Source organism: Hyla sarda, chromosome 2, assembly GCF_029499605.1.
Source record: "Hyla sarda isolate aHylSar1 chromosome 2, aHylSar1.hap1, whole genome shotgun sequence".
NCBI classification, from domain to species: domain Eukaryota; kingdom Metazoa; phylum Chordata; class Amphibia; order Anura; family Hylidae; genus Hyla; species Hyla sarda.
In genome coordinates this window covers 305,197,233-305,210,569 of record NC_079190.1, presented here as the reverse complement: position 1 = coordinate 305,210,569, position 13,337 = coordinate 305,197,233, and the positions used below count along the sequence as shown (strand labels likewise).

At 42.4% G+C, this 13,337-nt stretch overlaps 1 protein-coding gene across 1 annotated transcript in view; it reads left to right on the top strand.

Annotated features, from left to right (window-relative positions):
• The window catches only part of TNNI1 (troponin I1, slow skeletal type), an 84,802-nt gene that overhangs the window by 45,318 nt on the left and 26,147 nt on the right, over positions 1 to 13,337 (top strand). The window contains exon 5 of the mRNA XM_056560146.1: positions 4,722 to 4,898. Coding sequence (XP_056416121.1) covers positions 4,722 to 4,898 — 177 coding nt within the window. The remainder of the gene's footprint in view (positions 1 to 4,721; positions 4,899 to 13,337) is intronic.

Sequence of the window (13,337 nt, the reverse complement as noted above, 5' to 3'; positions counted from 1 at the left end):
TTCCAGCTGTTGCAAAACTACAACTCCCAGAATGCACTGGCAGACCGTACATGCTGGGAGTTGTAGTATTGTAACAGCTGGAGGCACACGGGTTGTAATCACTGAGCTAGAGCCTGTTTCCTAACTAAGTGGTTCCCCACCAGTGTGCCTACAGCTGTTGCAAAACTACAACTCCCAGCATGTACGGTCTATCAGTGCATTCTGGGAGTTGTAGTCTTGTGTGAATGTACCCGAAAAACACTACACTACACTACCACATAATAAAAAGTAAAATACTACATATACACCCCCTTAAACATCCCCCCAAAGCAAAGCAACAACTCCCAGTATTGCCGGACAGCCGTTGACTGTCCTGGCAGGCTGGGAGTCTTGAAACAGCAGGAGGCACCCTGTTTGGGAAACACTGCTGTAGGGTTTTGGTTGAGACAAGCCCCATCCTTGATCCGGGTCTGTCCCTCACTACAGAGCCCTGTCGTATTTCAAGGCAACAGTTTAGTGCCACATATGGGGAATTTCCGTACTCAGGAGAAATTGCGTTACAATTTTTTTGGGGGCTTTTTCTTCTTTTACCCCTTATGAAAAGGTAAACTTGGGGGCTACACCAGCATGTTAGTGTAAAAAAAAAAAAAATTTTACACTAACATGCTGGTGTTGCCCCATACTTTTTCATTTTCACAAGAGTAAAAGGAGAAAAAGGCCCCCAAAATTTCTAACGCAATTTCTTCCGAGTACGGAAATACCCCATATGTGGACGTAAAATGCTCTGCGGACGAACTACATGGCTCAGGAGTTTGAGAGTGCCATGTACATTTGAGGCCTAAATTGGTGATTTGCACAGGGGTGGCTGATCGTTACAGCGGTTCTGACATAAACACAAAAAAAAAACACCCACATGTGACCCCATTTTAGAAACTACACCCCTCACGGAACATAACAAGGGGTATAGTGAGCTTTAACACCCCACAGGTGTTTGAAAAATGTTTGTTAAAGTTGGACATGAAAATTAAAAATGTGGTATTTTTTTCCCCTGAAATGCTGGTGTTACCCCAATTTTTTATTTTCACTAGGGGTAATAGGAAAAAAGCCTCCCAAAATTTGTAACACCATATGGGGGGAAATACCCCATATGTGGATGTAAAGTGCTCTGCGGGCGCACTACAATGCTCAGAAGAGAAGGAGAGCCAATGGGCTTTTGAAGAGAGAATTAGGCTGGAATTGAAGGCCATGTGCGTTTACAAAGCCCTCATGGTGCCAGAACTGTGGACTCCCCCACATGTGACCCCATTTTGCAAACTACACCCCTCACGGAATGTAATAAGGGGTACAGTGAGCATTTACGCCCCAAAGGTGTCTGACAGATTTTTTGAACGGTCGTCCGTAAAAAAGAAAAATTGTATTTTTCATTTGCACAGCCTACTGTTCCAAAGATCTGTCAAATGCCAGTGGGGTGTTAATTCTCACTGCACCCCTTATAAAATTCTGTGAGGGGTGTAGTTTCCAAAATGGGGTCACATGTGGGGGGTTCACTGTTCTGGCATCCTCGGGCTTTGTAAACGCACATGGCCCCCGACTTCCATTCCAACCAAATTCTCTTTCCAAAAGCCCAATGACGCTCCTTCTCTTCTGAGCATTGTAGTTCGCCCGCAGAGCACTTTACATCCACATATGGGGTATTTCCATACTCAGAAGAAATGGGGTTACAAATTTTGGGGGGCTTTTTCTCCCTTGTGAAAATGAAAAATTTGGGGTAACACATTTTTTTTAGCGTCCCAATTTAACTTAAGTTGGTCAATCAACTGGGGGGCGTTAAGGCTCACTGTACCACTTGTTATGTTCATTGAGGGGTGTAGTTTCCAAAATAGTATGCCATTTTTTTTATTTTTTTTTTACTGTTCTGGCATCATGGGGGCTTCCTAAATGCGACATGCCCACCAAAAACCATTTCAGCAAAATTCGCTCTCCAAAAGCCTAATGTCACTCCTTCCCTTCTGAGCCCTCTAGTGCACCCACAGAGCACTTTACATCCACATATGAGGTATTTCCTTACTCAAAAGAAAATGAATTACACGTTTTGGGGGCCTTTTTACCTTTTACCCCTTGTAAAAATGAAATAAATGGGGCTGCAATAACATTTTAGTGCAAAAAATGGAGATTTTAAAATTTCTCCTCCATTTTGCTGCTAATCCTGTGAAACACCTAAAGGGTTAACAAACTTTTTGAATGTCATTTTGAATACTTTGAGAGGTGCAGTTTTCATAATGGGGTCCATTATAGGGGGTTTCCAACATAAAGATCCTCAAATTCACTTCTAAACTCAACTGGTTCCTGAAAAATTCAGATTTTGAAATTTTCGGGAATAATTGGAAAATTGCTGCTATACTTTGAAGCCCTCTGATGTCTTCAAAAAGTAAAAACATGTCAACTAAATGATGCAAACATAAAGTAAACATATGGTATATGTGAATCAATATGTAATTTATTTGGGATATCCCTTTTCCATTTCAAGCAGAGTGCTTCAAAGTTAGAAAAATGCCAAATTTAAAATTTTTCCTGAAATTTTGGAATTTTTCACCAAGAAATGAAGCAAGTATCGGCGTAAATCTACCACTAACAAAAATGTAGAATATGTCACGAAAAAACGATCTCGGAATCAAATTTATAAGTAAAAGCATCCCAGAGTTATTAATGCATAAAGTGATAGAGGTCAGATTTTCAAAAAATGCTTAGGGTTATAATGGGCTCCGTCCCCAAGGGGTACTCCGGTGGAATTTTTTTTTTTTTTTTATCAACTGGTGCCAGAACGTTAAACAGATTTGTAAATATCTTCTATTTAAAAATCTTAATCCTTCCAGTAGTTATCAGCTGCTCTATGCTCCACAGAAGTTGTATTTTTTGGGAATTCTTTTCAGTCTGACTACAGTGCTCTCTGCTGAAATCTCTGTCTGTGTCAGGAACTGTCTAGAGCAGGAGAGATTTGTTATGGGGATTTTCTTGTACTTTGGACAGTTTCTAACATGGACAGAGGTGTCAGCAGAGAGCACTGTGGTCAGACTGAAAAGAATTCCAGAAAGAAAACAAGTTCCTCTGTAGTATAAAGCAGTTGATAATTACTATAAGGACTAAGATTATTTAATACATGTAATTTACAAATCTGTTTAACTTTCTGGCACCAGTTGATTTGAAATTTTTTTTTCCCACCGGAGTACCCCGGAGCACATATGTATATGGTAAGGCGGTGTTCACCAAAAGTCTGACACACTGAGAAAGCAGGGGGGGGGGGGGAGGAGTGAGGTATTTACTTACCAACCTCCTTCCTAGGGTCTGGGCCTCTTCTTCTGTAGCCTACCTCTTATGATGCAGACTACGGAATTTCAGTGGTGGATATTCTGCCACTGTAATTCCTCAGCCAAAAGAATGATCATGCTTATTCCTTAGGCATTCTTTAGTCTGTGCCGCAGACATCAACATCTATGTGGACAGCAATATCTGTGCCATCCTAGCACCGACTTATTCAGTCGCCATTGGGCACACTTGGAATCTCTAGATCAAATGTTTTAGTCCAAAGCTTCCTAAGTGTGAACCTAACCTAAAAGAGCCACACATTGGCCCCAGGCTCTTTTAGTACCCTTTGTGGCCTGGATTTGGGGCTTGATGTGTCTTCGTTAAGGTATTTTACACATATTTTAACATTTATGAATACATTGAATGACATTAACATAGCTGGTAAGTATATTAACTTGTTTTAAAAATGTATGTATACAGTATGTCTATAGTATATCTCTGTATCTATATGTGATACAGAGCTGAAAATTCCCTACTTCCCTTTGCAACATTGAAATTATATTAATCTGTTACTAGGAGGGCTTAAAAAATCAGTTTCTAATCAGTTTCAATTTATTTGTTTCTAAAAAATAAATTGACGCCTACTTTAAGGAAGTTGTACTAAATTGCTGATAATGTATGTTCAATGAATATTTATGCACAAATGTTGAATGGATGTTTATGCTATGGTGCTTTATTAGACCCTGTGTTATGAACTGAAGAAGTCAATAGGGTCTAAGGAAGGGATTCAGCTGTCTTGGGTTTTAATTGGCTCCACACATACTGTGATGTAATGGGGGCTATATTAAGTTTTGTCTGTAAGAGGTCACACAGGTATGATGAAGAGGGCAACCTTGAAACATAATAAAAGGCATTGTAGGGCATCTTACAAGAATGTTGAGAGGTTTAACATGTTTCGATAAAATAAGTTTTATGGACTCTCCAAAGCTTAAAATAGAGTTCTTTAGGATTGTTACTGCAGCTCTGGCAGTGTCTCCATGCATGGATAAGTGCCTGAACAGGTCAGAAGTTGGCCATACTAGTTGTATGATGTATAATTATTTGGTTAACCTTTTTGGGTATTCCTCTACCATATTTACAGTAACATATAGACACCCAATAATAAACAAAGTAGGATAATTTTGTATTACTAATTGTTAATATATAGACCATATATTCATTACATTGCTAAGCTATTAACCATATTATAGCTTTGTATATAAAATGTACCTGATAGAAATGCCTTATTGAAAAAAAATAACAAATGATACAAGCCTAATTCGAATTATGCCAATTATGATATGATAATATCACCCAAATGTTTGTTGAATATGAATGTAATGTCGTCTATAGTCTCATTTAAAAATCAACAAAACTTTTTTTTATATTTTCTATGGTAGATTCAAGATCTGAGGATGAAAGTGCTAGATCTGCGTGGAAAGTTTAAAAGACCACCATTACGTAGAGTGAGAGTATCAGCTGATGCTATGCTCCGTGCACTACTTGGCTCAAAACATAAGGTCTCTATGGATCTGCGTGCTAACTTAAAGTCTGTGAAGAAAGAGGATACAGAAAAGGTACAATATTTAAATTCTTTAATTTTAAAGAGTGTTCTAAAGAATCAATTTTCCATTGAAGAGAGAGAGAGTTGGAAAGAGAAAAAAACAAAACAGGGGGCGCTCCCTTGTGTAGTTTATCAATTGGTGTGTAAACCCTCCACCACACCAAAGTGATAAACTGACCTTAAAGAGTTGATAAAATGGCAGGTTCAACTGAAATATAGGTACCAGATGCAATGATAAAGCTGCTGCATTCCGTCCCTATCCTACTCACAGACGGAGCAGATAAACAATAGAAGGATGGAAGAAACCAAGCAAAAAGTGGTCTAGGAGGCGCTGCTCAGTGTAAAGGCAATTACGACCACATGCAAGCACAGGACAACATGTAGTTTTATTTTGTACAATGAACGCGTTTCAGCACTGTACTGTGCCTTCCTCAGGTCCACCAGATATACACCAGAGGACTGTAAAAACAAGCCGGGGTGCTGGTATAATGATCCTGGCAAGATTTTGTGCTGCCGAGATCTGTTTTCATTCCTCTATTTTCCAATGAAAAGTGCTCAGGGTGGCAGTATACACTTGCCAGAGTTCAGGGATGCTAGAGCTTTTCTACAAATGAAACAAGCATTTTAAACCAGAATGATGGATAAAGCATCCTCTTGGATGCAGGATTATCAAAGTAATTACCATATATTAAAAGCGACAGTTGATTTATTATAATTAAAAAAAGAAAAAGGAGTGTAATGTAGTTTTCTTTGTGGGTTTTGATTCCCGACAAGTATTTTTCCTTGGCATTTATTAATGTTTCCCTATGTTTTGCACTTTTCCCTATGTTTTGCTATTTGTACAACTGCTCTGAGCTGTGGGGTTTTCCAGAGCTCAACTACACTACATTTTCTATGAAAAACTTAGCAAATATGTTGGGATTTTTTCAAAAATGTTGGCGACACGCCCCCTTTTCAGCAATCTCACCCCGTTTTTCTGGCGGCCATGCCCATTTTTAGGGTTTTCTGAGTAGAATGGAGAGTTGGTCAGGTTTTTTTTTTTCTGGCACAAATTCTGCCACAGACACAATTTGTGATGCAATGCAGGTCTGGTTTAACCCCTTAAGGACCAAGGATGTACCGGTACGTCCTTGGTCCTGCTCTCCTGATATAACGCGGGGTTACACAGTAACCCCGTATCATATCACGGCGGGCCCGGCGTCATAGTGAAGCCGGGACCCGCCTCTAATAGCACGAAAGCGAAAGTTGCCGGCTAGCTCAGTGGGCTGTTCGGGATAGCCGCGGCGAAATCGCAGCATCCCGAACAGCTTACCGGACAGCGGGAGGGCCCCTACCTGCCTCTTGCTGTCCAATCGCCGAATGACTGCTCAGTGCCTGAGATCCAGGCATGAGCAGTCATGCGGCAGAATCGTCGATCACTGGTTTCCTATGAGAAACCAGTGATCAATGATGAAGATCAGTGTGTGCAGTGTTATAGGTCCCTATGGGACCTATAACACTGAAAAAAAAAGTTAAAAAAAAAAGTGAATAAAGATCATTTAACTCCTCCCCTGTTAAAAGTTTGAATCACCCCCCTTTTCCAATAAAAAAAAAACACAGTGTAAATAAAAATAAAAATAAACATGTATGGTATCACCGCGTGCGGAAATGTCCGAATTATAAAAATATATCATTAATTAAACCGCTCGGTCAATGGCGTGCGCGCAAAAAATTTCCAAAGTCCAAAATAGTGCATTTTTGGTCACTTTTTATATCATTTAAAAATGAATAAAAAGCGATCAATAAGTCCTATCAATGTAAAAATGGTACCGTTAAAAACTTCAGATTACGGCGCAAAAAATTAGCCCTCATACCGCCCCATACACGGAAAAATAAAAAAGTTATAGGGGTCAGAAGATGACAATTTTAAACGTATTAATTTTCCTGCATGTAGTTATGTAGTCCGACAAAATCAAACCTATATAAATAGGGTATCATTTTAATCGTATGGACCTACAGAATAAAGATAAGGTGTCATTCTTACCGAAAAATGTACTACGTAGAAACGGAAGCCCCCAAAAGTTACAAAATGGGGTTTTTTTTTTCAATTTTGTCGCACAATGATTTTTTTTTCCGTTTCACCGTAGATTTTTGGGCAAAATGACTGACGTCATTACAGAGGAGAATTTGTGGCACAAAAAATAAGCCATCATATGGATTTTTAGGTGCAAAATTTAAAGAGTTATGATTTTTTAAAGGCAAGGAGCAAAAAACGAAAATGCAAAAACAGAAAAAACCCCGGTCCTTAAGGGGTTAAAAGTAAACTAGGTTTTATGTTATGAAAATAAACATTTCATTGCATTAGAAAACCTACTGAAAGGTAATAAACAAACGTAACCAGTCATTTGAATGTCCATGGAACAGTTATATTTTTTAAAAAGAAGTTTCAGGTTTAATGCACATTTGGCAGCATCTGTTTCATTCACCCACTAGCCTCATTAGATATACATAAACATAAATACTATGGGGGTTATTTACTAAAGTTTTTTCTCTGGGTTTGTGCCCAAATTGTGTCGCATGCTTCGTGCGCAGGAATTTGCAACCAAAAATATCCAACCAACCCGACCAACTTTCCGTTTTACTCAGACAACCTGAAGAGGGATGTGACTGCTGCGGAAAGAGCGTGGCCACAAAAGGGGTCTCAACACTTTTAAAAAATCTCAACATATTTACTAACGTTCTCACATAAAATGTGGTGAATTTGAGCTATGGAAAACCCAACAGCTTAGAGCAGTTGTAAAAAAAAAGAAAAAAAAAAAAAAGAGCAAAACGTAGGGGAAAATTTGGTACATACCATGGAAAAATACTTGTCGGGAATCAAAACCCACAAAGAAAACTCCACTTCACTCTTAGTAAATTAGGTCCTATGTGTAAAATAGACATAAATGTTTGGACCTTTATAATACGTGTTACACAAGCCAACCTTTACATGTTTATAAAAAGTATACATTCAAAGATACAGAGAAATTATCTCTATTGTTACCTTTAACATCACTTCTTCTAAGTTCATGTTACTAAGCTGCCAGCAGGTGGAGATCTCCACTAGATTCAGGTACCTATTAAAATGCTAAGCAGGTAAACTTAGAGTAGAAAGGTTAATGGGAGACTGTTATATTTTTCAAGGATATTTGATGTCAACAATATTAAAATACTACATTGCCTTCCTGATAAATCAGATGAACATTAAAAATCAATGGAGAATACTTTTATGAGGATAAATAATGAAATAAGTGGGAAATGAAGAGGCTTCTTATTTATAATAATCCCTTATTCAAAATACAGTTAATTTAGATTATCTACACTACTCAAAAAAATAAAGGGTACACGAAGATAACACATCCTAGATCTGAATGAATGAACTAATCATATGAAATACTTTCATCTTTACATAGTTGAATGTGCTGACAACAAAATCAATTATCAATGGAAATTAAATGTATCAACCCATGGAGGTCTGGATATGGAGTCACACTCAAAATCAAAGTGGAAAACCACACTACAGGCTAATCCAACTTTGATGTAATGTCCTTAAAACAAGTTAAAATGAGGCTCAGTAGTGTGTGTGGCCTCCACGTGCCCGTATGACCTCCCTACAATTCCTGGGCACGCTCCTGATGAGGTGGGGGATGGTCTCCTGAGGGATGTCCTCCCAGACCTGGACTAAAGGATCTGCCAACTCCTGGACAGTCTGTGGTGCAACATGGCATTGGTGGATGGAGCGAGACATGATGTCCTAGATGTGCTCAGTCAGATTCAGATCTGGGGAACGGGTGGGCCAGTCCATAGCATCAATGCCTTCCTCTTGCAGGAACTGCTGACACTCCAGCCACATGAGGTCTAGCATTGTCTTGCATTAGGAGAAACCCGGGGCCAACCGCACCAGCATAAGGTCTCACAAGGGGTCTGAGGATCTCATCTCGGTACCTAATGGCAATCAGACTACCTCTGGCAAGCACATGGAGGGCTGTGAGGCCCCCCAAAGAAATGCCATCCCACACCATTAATGACCCACCGCCAAAATCGGTCATGCTTGAGGATGTTGCAGGCAGAAGAATGTTCTCCACGGCATCTCATGTCACGTCTGTCACTTATGCTCAGTGTGAACCTGCTTTCATCTGTGAAGAGCACAGGGCGCTAGTGGCGAATTTGCCAATCTTGGTGTTCTCTAGCAAATGCCAAACCTCCTGCACGGTGTTGGGCTGTAAGCACAACCCCCACCTGTGGACATCGGGCCCTCATACCACCCTCATGAAGTATGTTTCTGACCGTTTGAGTTGACACATGCACATTTGTGGCCTGCTGGAGGTCATTTTGCAAGGCTCTGGCAGTGCTCCTCCTTGCACAAAGGCGGAGGTAACGGTCCTGCTGCTGGGTTGTTGCCCTCCTACGTCCTCCTCCATGTCTCCTTATGTACTGGCCTGTCTCCTGGTAGCGCCTCCATGCTCTGGACACTACGCTGACAGACACAGCAAAGCTTCTTGCCACAGCTCACATTAATGTGCCATCCTGGATGAGCTGCACTACCGGAGCCATTTGTGTCATGCTACCACTAGAGTGAAAGCACCACCAGCATTCAAAAGTGACCAAAACATCAGCCAGGTAGTATAGCAACTTAGAAGTGGTCTGTAGAACCTGCAGAACCACTCCTTTATTGGGGATGTCTTGCTAATTGCCTATAATTTCCACCTTTTGTCTGTTCCATTTGCACAACAGCATGTGAAATTGATTGTCAATCAGTGTTGCTTCCTGAGTGGACAGTGTGATTTCATAGAAGTGTGATTGACTTGGAGTTACATTGTGTTGCTTAAGTGTTCCCTTTATTTTTTATTTTTTTTTTGCAGTGTATATTGCGACAATGAGGCAGGATTGATGGCAGTGAAAGGGTGTTTTTTTAAGACCATTATCCTAGGTGAGCTGGCAGAGATACTGATCAGGTACCTAATTAATGAGACCATCAGAAGTGTGGGAAGTCTGCATATAAGAAAAGGAAACAGAATAGTCTGGGCTCTCCCCAGAAGACAGCAAGGTGGCTGTAAAGGGGGAGGCAGGGGTCCTTGCGAGGAGCACACAGCCAGGTGCTGTGAGTGACCCCCACCAGTGAAGAAGACAGACATGGGGTCTTAGTGCACACAGCAAGAGGCTGCAAACGCTGTGTGTGAACAGTGAGTAAAGATTGAAGGAAACTTGTGTTTTAAGCTGGTGGAGACTAGCTTATCAGTGGCTAGAGAGGGAAGTGACTTATGTGTAATTAGTGGCTGGTCAGCCTAGGATTTTGTTTGCTCCTGTGTTATGCTTTTGTTTATCCTACAATCTACCTAATAAAGCTGGCGAGGAGCTAGACTTGCATAAAGCTGGCGAGGAGCTAGACTTGCATAATGAACTGTTGTTTGCCTTCTGAATGAAGTAGAAACATGTCCTGTGGCTGTGTCAAGGACGATCCCAGAGCTAACTACAGAGGGAAATCCCTACAATTGGTTGAGAATGCGGGCAGCACGTTGCTAGGAGCAACCAGCGGTCAAGTTGCAGTGAAGTTGTTGCCGGGACCAACCGTGCATGTTGCAACTAGGACAAACCCAGCTGTGGAGTACAAGAGCAGGACTGAGCCTGTGGTGAAGGCTTTGCTATGGGCAACGACTCATCAAGCGAGTGAGCGCTCTTTCAGGTGAAGAGACAAGTGGACAGGCCACCTGCGCAGCGCAACAGCAGTAAGCCATGTGGGATTTTTTTTGTTGCTAAGATAGGTCGACGTTAAAATGCCATTGCTAGGAGTAACCGACTAGGACAACAACCGGTTGTCGCCAAGATGGATGCTATGGTGAGCACCTTGATGAAATTGGCTGCAGCTCAGCAAGAGGACGTCTTCACACCTGATTATCCTCTGGTCAGGAGGCCAGAAAAGATGGACGTGAGGACCCGTGAGTTGGTGGTGGGTGGTATCCCGCTGTTCGTGGAACTGGACTGTCTGTATCCAGAGTCATGCCGGACATAATACCTTTTTTGAAAATTCGACCAGAGCCTGGTAAGACTGTTCTTATTGACTTTGAAACATGTTATGGGACAGAAAGCCATGTGATGGAGGTGTGTGCAGAGCTTAATGTGGAATTTATACTGGGCAGAGACTTCCCATATTTTTGGCAGCTGTGGGAGGGGGAGAGTGTGCCAGAGTCACACACAAATGTCCCTGAGGTAAAGGTGGGCAGTGTATGACTACTTGACTGTGTGAACTCTGTCCGAGGTGGCTCTAACCTATGTCCAAATGCGAAATTATGTGAGGGTGGGGACTGTTCCCTCTCCACAGATTGCACTGAAAAAGTTTGGTGAACAGCAAATGTTGCATGCAGGACTGGGGGAAAAGTTTACAAAACACACTTTACATGAGTTAGGGCATAGTGCTATGAACTGTGCTGCAAATTTTGAACCTATGCAGTGTGATAATGTTTTCTGACAAAAAACGCATGCCTATGTTTTCTGAGGTAATGTGTACTGCTGTCAACTTGGACAGGACAAATGAAAACCTGTGTGAGCTGGTAGTAGATGGTAAGATGATGGTTCCTTTGCTAGAGCCTAGGGTCCTACTAAGTCTGGTGAAGACCAGTTGCAGAAAGCCAGACCCTGTCATAGTGTCTATACAGGCAGATATTTGGGGTTATAAAACTGTTAATGTCTGTTTTTCTACTCCCTATGGTACCGTGAGTCACAAGGTTACAAAAGAGCCCTCTTTGGAGTATGATGTAGTACTGGGGATGGGTTTTCCATTTTTTCAGCAGTTATAAGAAGACTGTCAGGTGGCTAAAGCAGGTACACCTGATGGGCCCACAACACCTGACTTGAACCACACACTAGTTGAGAGTTATTCAGCAGTGTCAGTAATCACTAGATATATGTCAGATATCTGTCAGGGGTCTGCCAGACTGCTGGGGGAGCTGAAGAACAGACCTCGAGTCAAGTCCAGGAGGGTCTAGAGACTCAAGTGACAAGTGTGCCTCTGACTGAAACAGAGTCTTCAGTAAAACCAGAAACTGAGCAGGTGCCGGAACATGGGTTCCATCCGCCGGTTAAAGATGAGCCCGGGGGGCGAAATTGCGTGGTCATCTGGAACAGGTGATGATGAAAAAAAAAGAAGCTACAGTGATGGCTGTGGATAATGCAGAAGTACTGTAGAGAGTCCTGAGCGAAGGAGACGTGATCTCTGGACCAGAGATGGATCGTGACCAGGAAGGTCGAACCACTGGACCAGATGTTGTTGCAGACCCCGGAGCTCTAGACGTCTCTGCCAGGCAGCGGAGAGACGGTGGTGAAGCGAAAGAGAAGTCTGTGGCCCAATGGGCCAAGATCCTTGCAAAGGGGGACGACAACTCCTAAAGGAGGAGAAGAGTTGGAACGAGTCAGCTTGAAGGAAGAGACAGGCCAAGGGCAGGTGACTGTCAAAGGACAAGAGAATGCCTCAAGGTCCAGCAACGAGAGTGAGGAGACCGCTGTAAGTAAGAGAAAAAAGAGATCTCAGAAAAAAACTAGCTGGTATTGGTAAAATAAAGGAGGCAGATCCAGAATCTTGAAGAAACTTTACAGATGGTCTCTGTTATATTGGCGCAAAAGGAAGAAGAGGTTCACCACCTGATGAAACATAAAACGCTTGCAGATTTGAAGAAAGAGCAAGAAGCGGAGCTTCAGCTGCAGAAAGATATGGAGCTCCACAAAAGTGAGTTTGCGGCTCTGCAGGATGAACTGTCCCACTCCCAGGATCTTGTGACCAGTAAAGGGGGCCAATTGGCCAGGATAATATGCCTTGTCTGCACTTAGTGCCACAGCACTGCGCAGACCAAGATGTAGAACCTGGTATTGGAAAGGCAGGACATGAATGCAGCCTTCTACAAGGGATTTGTCAAAGGCGACCAAAAGTCTTGTGCTCGGTGGCTGGTGAAATTGCGAATGAAAGAAGGGTGCGCCATTGAAGTGGTGCATATAGAATCTGCTTGTAACACTCACGTTTCTGAAGACAGGAACTCCGGTGTATGTGGATCTGCTGGATCTGTGTGGCAGATGACTCGGACCGTGCCAGGGAACGGAGTCTAAGGTGCCGCTGGTCTTCACCAGAGCTCGCCGCAAAGCAGGATGGGCTTGCTGCTGCAGGCGACACCCAGGTCGTAACCCCCGGCTCGACCACACAGGCGGCTGAGGAGATGCGAAGCACAGAAGGGATGAGACAACTCGTAGTCAGGATAGCTGTAGGTCAGGGCAGGCAGCACAGTAGCGTAGTCGGGACGTAGCAAAAGTTCAGTAGGCAGGCGGCAGAGAAGAAAGGTCAAGGTCACAAGAGCAGGAGATCTGGTACACAGCAGGGCAATACTAAAGAACGCTTTCTCTAGGGCACAAGGCAACAAAGATCCGGCAGAGAACTGAGGAGGGTGGAGGA